A 16,927-nucleotide genomic window follows, 5' to 3' on the forward strand; every position below is an offset into this window, starting at 1 on the left:
TAGCTATTACCCATAATTCTAATGTAACAAAATGACCCTTTTTCTGTGTGTTGCTTCCTAGATTTACCCATATACATTTATGGTTTTGCCTATATCCATATTATTAGCATTTTTGTGTTAAAAATAATAATTTCTAATGTAACCATGGCTTTGGGTGCTAGAATGGGACAGGGTACATTTTAAGAAATGTACTACTTTGGTGTGACATGTTGTTAATGGGGGAAGTTGTGCGTTATGGGGAAGAGGGCATGTGGGAACTCTGTGCTTCTTGCTGGATTTTGCTATGAACCTAAAAACTGCTTTAAAAAGCCTGTTAAAAATAGCAGTGGTTACCTGATTATCCATTGAGTGCCTTAGTTTAATTAACTCTCCTCATTGGACTTTCCCCTCAGTTTTCACTCTTGTAAGTAATGCTACAATGAAGATCTCTTGCATGTAGTTTTCTCTTTTATGTTTCCAAAACTGTGTATTGTTCTTAATAAAAACAGCAATCTAGTAAAGTTGTGGTGAAGATTAAAGAAGGATAGAAGGATTTTTATATGGCAGTTAGCATAGTACATGGCACATAATAATTATAAATATTAGCTATTAAATACCAAATTGTTTTCAAATGCTGTGTGACATAAAAGGAAACCAGTTATGGTCTGAACAATGATGTTGATGATGATGTTGGTGATGAAAATTTCTGTTTATTGAATATCTATTTTGTGAGAGTCACTTTATATAATTGTCCCCTTTAATCCTCACTGCAATAAATGAGGTTCAGTAAGTTACCCATAGCCACTGAGTTTGTAGGTGACTGAAACAGGTTTTAAATTTAAACTTAATGTCTTTGGGGTTTTTACCTCTGTGTACTGCACAGCTGCTGATATTTAGATACAAAATCTGAGTCAACTTTAGGAAACAGAATTATAATAAGTATCTATAATTAGTACTATATATGTAGTATAATTAGTATAATAGTATAGTGTATATATATATAAATAGTATATATATATATATAAAATAAGTATCTATAATCTATAATTCTGTTTCCTAAAGTTGACTCAGATTTAATTCCATGTTTCCAGGGCTGAATCCTTTTATTTCTTCAAGTATTTATTAGGTATCTATTGAGCACCTACCATGTATGAGACACCATTTCAGGGGCTGATCTTGGGTCCTCTTGGTGATCACATCACCAGGAACTATGTTAAACAGGGTTGGATAGCACCTGTAGTCCTATTTTAAAGCAGTTTTCTCAGATTAACTCTCCAAGTGCATGTTCATTGTTGCTTATGTTTGTTTTTTTATATCCCAGTTGCCCCAGATGAGCCAATCCCGAACATGTGGTGGGTCAGAACAGATTCCTGGAACAGATGTGCAGCAAAGTAGGAATTATCACACCACAAATAAGGTGAGAATTATTAATGTTTTCTATGTTTATGTAGTGCTTTCAGACAGATGTTCTTTTTTATTATTTATTTATTTTTTAGTTGTAGTTGGACATAATATCTTTATTTTATTTTTATGTGGTGCTGAGGATCGAACCTAGGGCCTCACACGTGCTAGGTGAGCACTTTGCCGCTGAGCCACAACCCCAGCCCCCAGATGTTCTTTTATATGTTTGTGTGGTGCTGGGAATTGAACCCAGGGGTACTCTACACTGAGCACCTCAGCCTTTTTTATTTATTTATTTATTTATATTTTTTTGTACTGGGGACTGAACCTAGGGACATTTAACACTGAGCCACATCCTTAGTCCTTTTTTTGAGATGGTCTTGCTAAGTTGCTGAAACTAGCTTTGAACTTGTGATCCTTCTGCCTCAGCCTCCCAAGTTGCTAGGATTATAGGCATGTGCTACCACACCTGGTCTTTTTTTTTTTTTTTTAATATTTATTTTTTAGTTGTAGGTGGACACACAATACCTTTTTTATTTTGAAATAAGGTCTCACTAAATTGCTGAGGCTGTCCTTGACTTGCAATCCTCCTGCCTCAGCCATCTGAGTTTCTGGGATTTAGAAGCATGCACCATCATACCTGATCAGATGTTCTTTTTTAAATATTTTTTTAGTTGTAGATAACATACAGCATGTTTATTTATTTTTTTTAAACTTTTTTTTTTTTTTAGAGAGAGAGAGAGAGAGAGAGAGAGAGAGAAATTTTTAACTTTTTATTTTTTAGTTTTCAGCAGACATAACATCTTTGTTTGTATGTGGTGCTGAGGATCGAACCCGGGCCGCATGCATGCCAGGCGAGCGCACTTCCGCTTGAGCCACATCCCCAGCCCAGCATGTTTATTTTTATATGGAGCTGAGGATTGAACCCAGTGCCTTACACATGTGAGGCGGGCACTTTACCACTGAGCTACAGCCCCAGCCTCCAGATGTTCTTATTTTGATCTCAACAATATCTTTCCTTCTGTGTGGCAAGGAATTTAAGCAAATATAGAAGTGAGGCTTGGAGAGTTGAAATGATTTGCTCAATGTTACAAAGGATGGTAACAGACAAACTGAATTATTTGAACCTCAGCCTTCTAAAATTAGTCCTGTGTTTCTTCACTGTACTGTCTTGTCTGGGAAGCATTTTAGAGGAGAAGATTCTTCATGGATTTTGGACAAATTATTTAACTTTTAGAGTTGTTTAATTGGTTTAGATAGCTTGCTTTTCTTTGGAGAGCTTAGTATTAGAACAGGTTTTCCTTGGAGTTTATTTTCAAATTGCAATATTTATGTTTTGTATATTTATTGTACTGTTATGGTTTGGGCATTAGATGTCCTCCAGAAGCTTATGTTGGAGACATGCAAGAACATTCAGAGGTGGAATGATTGGGTAATGAGAGCCTTAACCAATTGGTGAATTTATCCCCTGATGGAATTAACTTGAGTGGTAACTAAAGGCAGGTAGGTGAAGCTGAAGGTGGGGAGACATACCTTGGAGTATATATTTTGTATCTGGAGAGTAGAGTCTCTGTCTCCTTGCTGATCATCATGTGAGCCGCTTCTCTTTGACACACCTTTCTGCCATGATGTTCAGTTTTATCGCCATTCCTGAGGAATAGAGCCAATTATTTGTGGACAGAGACCTCTGAAACCATGAGCCTCCAAATAAACTTTCCTCCTAAAATTATTCTTTTCAGGTCTTTTAGTCACAGTTGCAACAAATTAACTAAAACATGTACTAAGAATATAAGGCTGGGTGCAGTGGCACATGCCTGTAATCCCAGTGGCTCAAGAAGCTGAGGCAGGAGTATCGTGAGTTCAAAGCCATTCTCAGTAAAAGCAAGGCACTAAACAACTCTAAATAAAATACAAAAAATAGGGCTGGGGATGTGGCTCCGTGGTCTAGTGACCCTGAGTTCAATCCCCGGTACCAAAAAAAAAAAAAATACAAGAGTTGAAAAACGTTGTATTCAGGGTTTAGTTTGGTTGACTGTGGTTTTGGATGATTTGCCTGTTTTCAAATAGTATTTTTCTCACTTTTCCTTTTACAAACCAATAAACAGAATATTTCTCTTCACAGAATTTTTCTTTAGGAGATGGGGATCAAGATTCCTATTAAGGAGTAGAAATATAGCTCCATGGTAGAATGCTTGCCTAGTATGTGCTAAGTTCCCAAAAAACCCTAAACAAACAATACCAACAACAACCAAAAAATTTCATTTTGAAAGTACTCTTTTTTGATATAGTTTTTATTGTAAAGATCCTAAATTTATCGTTTCCTAGACATGGACTCATAAGCCCATGGTCAGTGAAGTGGATATCACTTGCTTTGTAATTTGGAAGACATGTATTAGATAACATTTCAGCTGGGGCTGGGGATGTGGCTCAAGCAGTAGCGCGTTCACCTGGCATGTGTGCGGCCCGGGTTCGATCCTCAGCACCACATACAAAAACAAAGATGTTGTGTCTGCCAAAAACTAAAAAATAAATATTAAAAAATTCTCTCTCTCTCTCTCTCAAAAAAACCAAAAAACCATTTCAGCTGTATTTGCACTGTTCTGATGTCTAATGAAATGAAAAATAAAAATTGTAGGAAACCGAGACTGAGGTAGGGGATCTTGAGTTCAAAGCCAGCCTCAGCCGAAGTGAGGCACTAAGCAACTCAGTGAGACCCTATCTCTAAATAAAATACAAAATAGGGCTGGGCATGTGGCTTAGTGGTTGAGAGCCCGTAAAGTCAATCCCTGGTACCTACCCCCAAACCCCACATACAAAAAAATTGAAGGTAAGGCAGGCTTAGTAGCACACACCTGTAATCTCAGTGACTTAGGAGGGAGGCTGAGGCAGGAGGATTGCAAGTTCTAGGCAACTTAGTGAGACCCTCAGTAACTTAGCAAGACTGTCTCAAAACAGAAAATAAAAAAGGGCTAGAGATATAGCTTAGTGGTAAAAGTGCCTGTGGGTTCAGTCCTCAGTACAAAAAGAAAAAAAAAATTGTAGGGAATAAAATGTCTATACAATTTTTTTTTTTTATAACTTATTTTGGTTTCTTTCTCTTTGGCTATTTGACTAAATAGCTTTCTGCTACCAAGGATTCCCTACAGCCTGTTGAAGAGAAGGTTGGTGCTTTCACGAAGATAATAGAAGCCATGGGATTCACAGGACCATTGAAATATAGTAAATGGGTAAAGTCTTCTAAATTCTTCTCATTTTTTTATTTTGGGTTTTGTTCTTTCTCTTTCCCATAGAAGATTTTTTAAAAGCTTGTTTGCTCTCATGAAATTCATATGTTGTTTTGATAATTTCTTAGAAATGCACTCCCCTCCTCAAGCCCCCACTTCTTGATCACTGAGACTGAAATGTAGCATGTGGGACTGAAATACTCCTTTTTTAGTTGTGAGCTGCCTTGGAAGCAGCTTACAGTAGCAGGCACCCAGTAAGATTGCACCTTTCAGGCCCTTGCTACATGGTATGCCATGTAGAAGAGTGCAGAGGGTCAGACGGGCGGCATTCTTAAGGAAGCATAAGTCTCCAATGAATTCATTTTTTAAAAAAATTATTTTATTTTCTAATTTGTTCTAATTAGTTATACATGACAGTAGAATGTATTTTGACACATTATACACGAGTGGAATACAACTTCTCATTACTCTGGCTGTACATGATATAGAGTCACACCCGTAGTGTAGGATGAATCCATTTTCATTAAGTGATTTTTTTCCCTAGGTCATTATAGTGACATTCTTTAAAATTTTAGAAAAAGCATCTTTTTTATTAAAATTGACTCCATGACTTTGTTATAATTGACTTCTTGTCAATACTTGACCTAGCACCTTATTTCTTGTACAGTGGTTGCTGTAAATGAATGAGTGTTCTCTCTGTATCAGGTGTATACTGGTTCTTATTTATACCTTTAATCAATTTAGTAATAGAACATTAGTGATTCTGTTCTTCTCATCCCACTTATTTCCTATGACTATTCTATCACTGTGGCAAGGTGTCTCTTAATGCCTTTCAAGGTTGCTAGAATATTTGATAAGTCTAATCATTATCAGTTGTAGTCAGAGCATACCAACACAAAGTGGTAGGAAAGACATTTCTAGAAAATGTCATAACTTTGCTGAAAATAAGTAATGACATTTATACCGTTTTAACAAGTTGGATTCAAATTAGAATTTCAGTTTTAATATGGACTCTACTCTTTGTTTCTTTTTACTTGCTTTCTCTTCCTAACAGTCATTACTACAGCAGATAGAGGTTTTGCTTTGTATGTGAATTCTGAAAAGTCAGCAGTGATTGCACAAGAATTTGTTTATTTGTTATTAGGGGATTTTTGAAATGTATAGAGAGGGCACAAATGCTAAGTAGTAATGATATTCTTGAGACCCTGAGGTTATGAGGTACTTTCCAAATCATCTAGGAAATATTGTTTATTAAAGTTATATATGTGTGTGTGTGTGTGTGTGTGTGTGTGTGTGTGTGTGTGTATATGTATGTATTTTTCATCTTAATTCTTTGACGGTTATTAAATTATTGACTTATTTAGTAATGTATTAACCAGAATCTTTCCCCCTATTTTTTAAAAAAGGTAGTGATTTAGATTTTAAAACTTGAAATATGTTTTGTTTGAAAATTAGAAGAGGGAAATGAAAGCAGAAAAAAGAAAGAAAAGAAAAATTTATTGTTTTATTCATTTCTTGGTGATTTGGTTCCACTTGGTTATTACCATATGCTTTGTCTAGTCTGTTTTTTTTTTTTTTTTTTTTAATGATTCCAGAGGGAAAATTGGCTACCATTTGGAGGATTACTAAATCATCAAGAACATTTCTTCACTCTTGTAGCTTAGGTTAGCCTCTGATTTTTTTTAGTTCCCTTTGTGACCTCAACTAAATTCCTAATGTTTGCATTAAAAAATATTTTTGTGATGTGGCATTGTCTACTTTCTATAATCTTTGTTTTTAAAACTTATGACAGCAAAATACCAAAGTCTACCATTCTACTATGGTTGTGTTGGGAAAATCTAGATACAACTCCCCCACTTCCCCTTTATTTCCAAGAATTGAACTGAGAGGCTCTTTACTGCTGAGCTATATCCCTGACCCCACCCCCTTTTTTTTAAAGATATTTTTTAGTTGTCAATGGACCTTTATTTTATTTATTTATATGCGGTGCTGAGAATTGAACCCAGTGCCTCACACATGCTAGGCAAATGCTCTATCACTGAGCCACCACCCTAGCTCCCCAACTCTTTTTTTTTTTTTTTTTTTTTTTAGTTCTGGGCAGACACAACATCTTTGTTGGTATGTGGTGCTGAGGATCGAACCCGGGCCGCACGCATGCCAGGCGAGCGCGCTATCGCTTGAGCCACATCCCCAGCCCTCCCCAACTCTTTTTACTTTTTATTTATAGATAGGGTCTTGCTAAGTTGCTCAGAGGAGCCTTTAATTTTTTTTTTTTTTTTTTTGGTACTGGGGATTGAACTCGGGCACTCAACCACCCAGCCACATCCCCAGCCCTAATTTGTATTTTATTTAGAGACAAGGTCTCACTGAGTTGCTTAGTGCCTTGCTTTTGCTGAGGCTGGCTTTGAATTTGTGATCCTCCTGCCTCAGCCTCCTGAGATTAAAGGTGTGTGTGCCTGGCACAGCCTTGAACTTTTTTTTTTTTTTTAAGAGGGAGAGAGGGAGAGAGGGAGAGGGAGGGAGAGAGGGAGGGAGGGAGGGAGGGAGAGAGAGAGAGAGAGAGAGAGAGAGAGAGAGAGAGAGAGAGAGAGAATATATTTTAGTATTTATTTTTCAGTTTTTGGCAGACACAACATCTTTGTTTGTATGTGGTGCTGAGGATTGAACCTGGGCTGCACGCATGCCAGGCGAGCCACATCCCCAGCCTCAGCCTTGAACTTTTTTTTTTTTTTTTTTTTTTTTTTAAAGAGAGAGTGAGAGAGGAGAGAGAGAGAGAGAGAGAGAGAGAGAGAGAGAGAGAATTTTTAATATTTATTTTTTAGTTCTGAGCCACATTCCCAGCCCGCCAGCCTTGAACTTTTGATGCTTCTATATCAGCCTCCAAGTTGCTGGGATTACTGGTGTGTACCACCATCCAGCCTCCATTTTGAAAAACTAAAGAGCCCTTTCAACAATGTTAACTCAGAAATCTATGGCTAGACACTTGTATTTGATTGCATTTACAGAATTCTTTATGTATTTCATTAGGAAGTAAAATGCTGGCTTATCTGTCCATGTCAGCAGTATCAAATGTCTTTATACTTTTCTTTAATGTTTTCATGTATAGTTCCCATTTTTCTTTAGAGTCATAATTAGGATTTTTAAAAACTTTTTTAAAAAAAATTTTTTTTAGTTGTAGATGGACATACGGTATCTTTACTTATTTTTATGTAGTGCTGAGGATTGAACCCAGTACCTCACACATGTGAGGCAAGTGCTCTACCACTGAGCCACAGCCCCAGCCCATAATTAGGATTTTAAATGTAGCTTTTCCTTATTTCTTGTAGTGTCCTGAAATAACCACTCTTTTACATTATATTTGTATAGCAATATCACATAAGAAAGGACAGCACATGCCATGATTCAAGCACATGCCATGGAATGGATAGGTTTTGTATTAGCATTGAGCCAAAAATTTATTTTTGTTCTGAAGGACATGAAAAACTGGAATATATTCAGAGTTGGACAGTGAGTCTTGTGGAAGTTTAGAAACTGTTGAATAAAGAATGGTTGAAGGAAACAGGGATGCTTATCTGAGTTACCCAATGGCCAGAAAAATGTCTAATGAATATTATATGAAGCAGATTTAAGTTCAATAAAATGAAAATCTAAGAACTGTTCTTCAGTAGGATAGGTAGCCTTGCAAAAAGTCATTGATCTTATTTGAACAGGGGCCCATTCATGAGTCAAGAATGCTGAAGAAGGAATTCCAGTACAGAATAGAATGCATAGAATTCAGTACAGAAACTATCAGTTTCTGGGAGATCATCCTAAAGCTGTCCTAGATACTTCTGTTTCGGTCAAGTAGCCTGACGAAGCCTTCCAAAGTTAGAATGAAATAAACATGAAATCATCCAAGGACCAGAACAGCTTATATTGACTTGGTGGAAATTTAGTCCATTTACCTCTTTAACTTATATTAATGCATAATTCTTGGATAACTTATTTCCATTTATTATGTCCAGTCCTTGTGTGATAATCTTCAGGGACTTGCTTTAGAGATTTGTCCAGGAAAATGGCTCACCCAACTATAAAGACTTGGCTTTGCTGCAGGAAAAGTGAAGAACTGTAAAATGCTCTTGATTTCTACAGTTTGAGCACTGTATAAATATCCAAGCCAATCTGGTGAACTCTTCATTATTTGTAATGAGTGCTTTTTCATGAACATATTATGGGGGAAAGCTTCCTTCTCAAGGAGAGTTGTGGTCCTTGGAGGCAAGTCTGCTTTTCCTAGGGCAGGGTGATTAATTGTGAACCTAACAGACTTTATATAGAGGAACCTAAAGGAAACTGCAGGATTAAAAAAAAAAATAAAGAGAAAGAAATAAACAATTAGGGATTTTAGTTAAAATTATAAACTGATCTAGAGTTGGACAAGGCCATAAGTTTCTAAAGGGCACAGATTTTTGTCTGTTTTGTTTTCCTCTCTATTTTCAGCTCCTAGAACATTGTCAAATGAGGTGGAAAACTAAGGGATTTCCAGAATTCCCATCTCAAGGTTAGGAATAGACCTGAGAAGGCCATAATAGTAGTATAATGATAGCATTATTTAGAGGATTGTACAGATCAGTGCTTCCCAAAATGTATTCTGTGGTTAAGTACTTAAAATAACTGCAGATGTTAACAAAGTTAAACAGGTTTTCTTCTCTTATTTTTATATTTTGATATGGGTGAATTACATCGATTGATTTGCCAGTGTTGAATCAACTTGCATTTATGGATAAATCCCACTTGATCATGATATATTGTCCTTTTTATATATTTTATTAAGAAATTTTGCAACTATGTTTATGAAGATTATAATTCTAAAGTTTAGCTTTCTTTCTTTCTTTTTTCTCTTTTTTTTTTAAAGAGAGAGAGGGAAGAGAGAGGGAGAGAGAGGGAATTTTTTCAATACTTATTTTTTTAGTTTTTGGCGGACACAACATCTTTGTTTGTATATGGTGCTGAGGATCGAACCCGGGTCACATGCATGCCAGGCGAGCGCGCTAACGCTTGAGCCACATCCCCAGCCCCTAGCTTGCTTTCTTTTTTTTGGTACCAGGGATTGAACTCAGGGGTACTCAACCACTAAGCCACATCCCCAGCCCTATTTTATATTTTATTTAGAAACAGGATCTCACTGAGTTGTTTAGCTCCTTGCCAGGGCTAAGGCTGGCTTTGAACTCGAAGTCCTCCTGTCTCAGCCACTCAAGCTGCTGGGATTATAGCATCACGCCCAGCAGTTTAGCTTTCTCCTAATGACTGATTTTGATATCAGGATAATGGTTTTATAAATGAGTTGTGAAATGTTCTTTTCCTCTACTTTACCAGAAGTGTAGCTTTGGTATTGTTTCCTTCTTTATTTCTTTTTCTTTTCTTTCTTTCTTTCCTTTTTTTTTTTAATACTGGGGATCCCATCCAGGGGTGCTCTACTGCTGAGTTACGTCCCCCAGCCCTTTTTATTTTTTTGTTTTGAGACTGGGTTTCATTAAGTTGCCTAGGCTGGCCTTGAACTTGCAATCTTCCTGCCTCAGCCTCCTAGTCCTCCTGCCTTAGCCTTGGAGTTGCTGGGATTAGAAGAGTGTGTGGCTGTACCCAACATTTAAAGAAATGACACGAGACAGGTGTGATGGTACATGCCTATAATCTCAGGGACCAGGAAGGCTGAGACAGGAAGATCTCAGGCTTGAGGTCAGCCTAGGAATTTAGGGAAACCCTTGTCTCAAAACAAAAAGTAAAAGGGATTGAGGGATGTAGCTCAGTGGTTGAGGTCCCCCAAGTTAATTCCCAGTAGCACAAAATAAAAATAAATATTGGGTGTAATTCTCTAAGATGCCATCTGGACCTGCAGTTTTCTTTATGGGAAAGTTTTTAACCACAAATCAAATTTCTTTGAGAGATACAGGACTATACCTGTTATTTATTTATCCTTGTGAGTTTTGCTAGTTTGTAGCTTTCAAAAATCTGCCCATTTTATTTAAGTAATCACATTCATTGCCCGTGGTTGTTCATAATATTCTCTCATTATCCTATTAATGCCTTTAAGATGTGTAGTTATGTCCCCTCTCTGATTCTTGATATTGGCACTTTAAATCCTCTGTTTTATTTCTTTGATAAATCTGGCTAATTTTATTTATTTATTTTCAAATTTTTCCAGTTTGATTTTATTTTTTCCATATTTTTATTGATGCATTATAGTTGTACATAATTATTATACATAATGGTGAGATTTATTGTTACATATTTGTACATGTAACAATATAATTTGGTTACTGTGATTCCCCAGTATTTTCTTTTCTTCCTCTCCTCTGGCTAATTTTACTGATATTTTAAAAGAACCAAATTTAGGTTCTTTGATTTTCTATATTATTTTTCATTGGTTTCTGTTTTTTAGGCTATCATTCTTTCTGCTTGCTTTTCGGTTTAATTTGCTCTTCTTTTTTAGAGTTTTACCATGAATTTTATTTAAAGGTAGACTTCTAAACTGCTGATTTACTCCCCAGACTTATATATCTGATTTTCATTTGTTTATGTGTTCGTTTTTTTTTTCCATATAAGCTTTAGATAAAAGGCTTTGAAAATGTGATAGACCTCAAATTAACAAATCTTCATTACAATCAGAAACATAATCCTGGCTTAATTTATTATAGGCATTTCTGCTCATCAGAGATACTGTTTTGGTTTTGGGTTTTTTTTTTTTGACTCTAGAATGTATAGAAAAATATGAACATTGTGTAGCATTGGGTATAGTTTATCTTTGGTGATTTGAAGTTTTATTAACAGTTCCAGTGAATTGGACATTGCTTGTCTTCAATTGCTATGCCATTCTTAGTCTGTGCATGTTTTTTGTTTGCATATTTGAGTTTTAACTTTTCCTTTTTTAAAAATTATTTTATTTTTACTAAATTATTTATTTATATATGATGGCAGAATGCAATTCATTTCATATTACACATATAGAGCACAATTTTTCAAGTCACTGGTTGTACACAAAAATATGGAACGCTTCACAGATTTGTGTGTCATTCTTGCAAAGGGGCAATGCTAATCTTTTTTTTTAATTTTTTTTTTTTTTTTTTTTTTTTTAGTGAGAGAGAGGGGAGAGAGAGAGAGAGAGAGAGAGAGAGAGAGAGAATTTTAATGTTTATTTTTAGATTTTGGCGGACACAACATCTTTGTTGGTATGTGGTGCTGAGGATCGAACCCGGGCCGCATGCATGCCAGGCGAGCGCTCTACCGCTTGAGCCACATCCCCAGCCCCGCTAATCTTTTCTTTATCATTCCAATTTTAGTATATGTGCTGCTGAAGAGAACACTTCCCTGTCTTTTTTTTTAATATTTATTTTTTAGTTGTACACAATACCTTTATTTTGTTTTTTTATTTTTATGTGGTGCTGAGGATCGAACCCAGGGCCTCGCACTTACTAGTCAAGCGCTCTACAGCTGAGCTACAACCCCAGCCCCTTCCTGTCTTTTTAAGAAAGAAAAATAAAACTTCTACAAGTGGTTTCCTTGATGTGCTAATTTAAGTTAGTTGTATCCTTAATGGAAAAAAAAAAAATTTTGGTGTGGGGGTTCTGGGGATTGAATCCAGGGGTACTTTGAGTCATGAGTCATGTCCTTAGTCATGTCCTTAGCTCCCCACTTTTTTTTTTTTTTTTTTTTAGACAGGGTCTCATTGAGTTGCTGAGGTTAGCCTTGAACTTTCAATCCTCCCACCTCAGCCTCCCAAATCACTGGGATTACAGGTGTGTGATACCTTGCCCTCTTAATGAGATGTTTTAAAAATCCTTGAAAATATGTTTCTGTAGCACTGAGTTGGTCTTCAGACTTTTAACAATTCAGTTTAGCTCTTCCCCTCCCCTACCCAGTACTGGGGATTGAACCCAGGGCTTTTGCTTGCCTTGTGCTTGCCTCTACCATTGCACTACATCCCCACACCTTCCTAATTTCATTTTGAGACAAGGTATCACTAAATTGCTTAGGCTGGTCTCAAACTAATGATCTTTCTGCCCAGCCTCCTGAGTAGCAGGGATTCCAGGTGTACAGTGTCACATCAGGCACAATTCAAAGGAATTTACTTTTGATTTTTAGATTTGTCTTTATTAAGGCATAAATTACATACAGTAAAATATACAAATCTTAAGTATATAGGTTAGCAAATAAGTTAGAATTGTCATTTATATCAAGATCCTAAGCTGGGCAGGGTGGCATACGCCTGTAATCCCAGTGACTTGGGAGGTTGAAGGCAGGAGGATTGCAAGTTTGAGGCCAGCCTCAACAATTTAGCAAGGCCCCAAGCAATTTAGTAAGATCCTGTCTAAAAAGAAAAAGGGATAGAGATGTGATGTGGCTCAGTGGTACAGTATCCCTGGCACCAAAAACAAACAAACAAACAAACAAACAAATAAATAAAATCCTGAGAAAATTCTTATTACTTTGGGAAATAGAAAAAGGTTGAGTGTTCTACTGTATTTTATATTCATTAGAAACTTTTGTTTATATATACAGTATTGTTAATCTACAAACTATTAAAACTAAAGACAATATGGAAAAGATCCCCCCCTCCCCCAAAATAAAAGATTTATAGACTGATTAGTAATGTTTTTGAGGAAAAGATGAAAGGTTTTTATTTGATTTTGGTAAAAATAATAGGTAATTTTATTTATTTATTTTTATGCGTGCTGAGGATTGAATCCAGTGCCTCACCAGTACTAGGCAAGTTCTTTACCATTGAGCTACAACCCCAACCCTAAGTAATTTTTTAATATAAAGGATTTCAGAGTATAAAGAGTTGTTGTGGATAATGTTGAACATCGGTTTAGAAGTTCACATGTGGTGAAAAATTAAAAGGAGTGATTTCATTTAAGTATTGAGAGAAATCTTTGACATTTTCATGCTAACATTCTTAACATTGTATAAAGTTGTGGCTAGAAAATGGCTGGAAAAAAATGTCAGCTGGGTGGAGAGTTGTGGTGCACACCCGTAATCTCCAATCTCTGCACGGCTAGGGATTATAGGGATCCTTTCCCTCAGGCAGGAGGATGGCAAATTTAAAGTCAGTCTGCATGCATCTTGGCCAGGGGTTAAGTCAATTAGCAATATCCTGTCTCAAAAAAAAAAAAAAAAAAAAGGCAGGGGGAGTGGGAGCCTAGGGATGTGTGCTCAGTGGTTAAGTGTTCCAGGGTTCAATCCCCAGTACCAACCCCCCCAAAAAAAACTGTATTAGATTAAATTGCTTAGAGATAGGTTTTAGACCCTTCTAGTTGAAGAGATGTATGATTTTATGACCCATTTCTTATGATACTGGAATATCCTCTTGGTCCTGTGTTAAGTTTTTTGTTCTCTTTGTCTAGAAAATTAAGATTGCAGCCCTGCGCATGTATACTAGCTGTGTGGAGAAAACTGACTTCGAGGAATTCTTTCTAAGTAAGTTACCATTTAATAATTCTGGACAGGAAAGTGAATCTATTTTTCATTTTTATGGATGCATTTTAATAGGATAGACATTTAAAAAATCATTTGTGAAACAATTTTTCCTGCACAAGTATATAATACAAGCTGTTTTTCTCTTGGTAGAATAAAAAACAACAGATTAATAGAAATAAATCATTTTTTTTAACAAATTTGGAAAACCCCTACAAATTTGTCTAGTACTTTGACTTTATCATCCTCCTGTACATGTGTCTTTTTTAAGTCAGAGAACTTGTAGTGACCACACCTGTTTTACATTGAGGATGTTTTAATTTGCATTTAAAAATTTTTTGGGGGGGTAGTTGTGTGTGGACAGCATGCCTTTATTTATTTGTTTATTTTTATGCAGTGCTAAAGATCGAACCCAGTGCCTCACATGTGCTCAGAGTGCAAGCACTCTGCCACTGAGCTACAGCCCCAGCCCTTAGTTAGCATTTTGACATGGACTTTTTGCCAGTCATTCTTCCTTTGTTTCTAGTTTTTAATTGTTTTAGTCAATTCTGGAGTAAGCCTCAAGATTTTTCTTCTGTTAAAGGACTATTGGTTTAAAAGGCTCATATAATTTTATTGTTTATAGCTGATTGATAAATTGCTTTCCAAAAGGGTTTTACTAGCTTAGACCTCCCCTGGCTGTTGATTTTATCAATACAATATTAATTTTGATGCTATAAACTGTTGTAGCTATTAACAAAGTTAATTAAAATGAGTACTTATGAAATTACTGGAAGAATTGAAACCATTTCCAGTTCCACAGATTTTAGAAGGAAGAGTGTGCTATAGTATAGCCATTTCCTCAAAAGAGCAAACACCTAGAAGGTTTATGAATCTGATATTGTTTTCTGACCACACATTTATAATGTGTTGCAGTAATGTTCGCAATAATGAAGAAAGATAGATGCAGTCTTGATTATTTAATAACTATTCTGTTTAAAAAAATTTTTTTGTAGTCATAGATGGACAGCATGCCTTTATTTTATTTGTTTCATTTTTATGTGGTGCTAAGGATTGAACCCAGTGCCTTACATGTGCTAGGCGAGTGCTCTGCCAATGAGCTATAGTCTCAGCCCCAATAACTATTCTGTTTTTAAAAATCAAACACAAGTTGTTTTATTTTACTGTTTCAGCAGACTGACATTAGAGACTTGAAGTACCATATTCAGTTGTAATCTCAATTAATTGTCCATTTTCCATTTCTTACTTATTCTTCGTCAAAAGCTATAACAATTTCTCATTGTAGGATGAATTAGTCCAAAAGGAGGAAATATAATTTCCTACATAATGAATAAACTATTATTATTAAAAGCTATTTTTTTCCTTAAGTGGTTTCTTGAATTCATATACTTAAATATTTCCCATCATATATACATACATATTTTTTTCTTTTTCTTTTATTTGTGGTGCTGGGTATTGAACCCAGTTCCTTGTGCATACTGAGCTACATCTCCAGTCTTTCTTTTCTTTTTGGGTTCTGGGGATTGAATTCAGGGGCACTCAACCACCTAGCCACATCCCCAGCCCTGTTTTGTATTTTATTTAGAGACATGGTCTCACTGAATTGCTTAGTGCCTCGCTTTCACTGAGGCTGGCTTTGAACTTGCCATTCTCCTGCCTCAGCCTCTAAAGCCACCAGGATCACAGGCTTGTGCCACTGCACTTGCCCCAGTCCTTTTTTTTAAAAAAATTTTTAATTGTAGATGGACACAATACCTTTATTTTTTAAATTTTTTTTTAAAGAGAGAGTGAGAGAGAGAGAGAGCAAGAGAGAGAGAGAGAGAGAGAGAGAGAGAGAGAGAGAGAATTTTTAATATTTATTTTTTAGTTCTCGGCGGACACAACATCTTTGTTGGTATGTGGTGCTGAGGATCGAACCCGGGCCGCACGCATGCCAGGCGAGCGCGCTACCGCTTGAGCCACATCCCCAGCCCTATTTTTTAAAATTTATTTTTATGTGGTGCTGAGGATCCAACCCAGTGCCTCACATGTGCTAGGCAAGTGCTGTACCACTGAGCTACAACCCCAGCCCGACAGTTCTTTTTTTTTTTTTTAATTTTATTTTTAGACAAGATTTTGCTGAGTTGCCCATGCTGGTCTCAAACCTGTTATCCCTGCTTCAGTTTCCTGAGTAGTTGAGATTTCAGGTGTGTGCCACCATATCTGGCTGTTCTTTTGAATAAAAACTTCATTCTCAGATATCTATTATTATTTTATTCAACAGTAACTTAAATTTAGTATACTTAATTTAAAAGAATGTTTATGAGCTATTTTGTTTTAATAAGCTCTTCATTATTGAAGGTTCTTTAGCTACTTAGTATTATAGTGTCGAATAATAAGATTATTATTACATATCTAAGTTAATATGTCAAGTTTCAATTCATAGCCTGTTGTAAACTACAAACTTAAGAAAAGTTTATTTTTGTTTTGTTTTCAGAAACAGTTGAGAGCCAGGCCTTGTACCTGTGTTGTCTTTCTTAAAATCTAGAGATTTTCCCACTGTAACATTGCCTATGAATGAATATAACTGCAGGTTAGGAATTGTGATCTATATTAATAGTTTTACTATTATGTTGGTACTAGGGATTGAACCCAGATGCTTTACCTCTGAACCACATCCCTAGCCCTTTTTGTTTTTTGAGATAAGGTCTTGCCAAATTGCTTAGGAACTCACTAAATTGCTGAGGCTGGCCTTGAATTTGTGATCGTCCTGCCTTAGCCTCCCAAGGCACTGGGATTATAGGCATGTGCCACTGCACCCAGCATACTTGATTATATTTCAATGAGAGCCACATCTGTGAGATGTGTGTTATAGTGTTATATAAACTGTTTCTATA

At 36.1% G+C, this 16,927-nt stretch overlaps 1 protein-coding gene across 3 annotated transcripts in view; it reads left to right on the forward strand.

Annotated features, from left to right (window-relative positions):
- UQCC1 (ubiquinol-cytochrome c reductase complex assembly factor 1) overlaps positions 1-16,927 on the forward strand; it is a 94,851-nt gene that overhangs the window by 13,172 nt on the left and 64,752 nt on the right. For 2 of the 3 annotated variants that reach the window (XM_081291126.1, XM_081291127.1), the window contains exons 3-5: positions 1,301-1,396; positions 4,500-4,607; positions 13,982-14,054. In XM_081291126.1, coding sequence (XP_081147252.1) covers positions 1,301-1,396; positions 4,500-4,607; positions 13,982-14,054 — 277 coding nt within the window. The remainder of the gene's footprint in view (positions 1-1,300; positions 1,397-4,499; positions 4,608-13,981; positions 14,055-16,927) is intronic. The other variant, XM_081291128.1, reaches the window with a different exon arrangement.

Source organism: Spermophilus citellus, assembly GCF_964194105.1.
Source record: "Spermophilus citellus genome assembly, chromosome: 4".
NCBI lineage: Eukaryota > Metazoa > Chordata > Mammalia > Rodentia > Sciuridae > Spermophilus > Spermophilus citellus.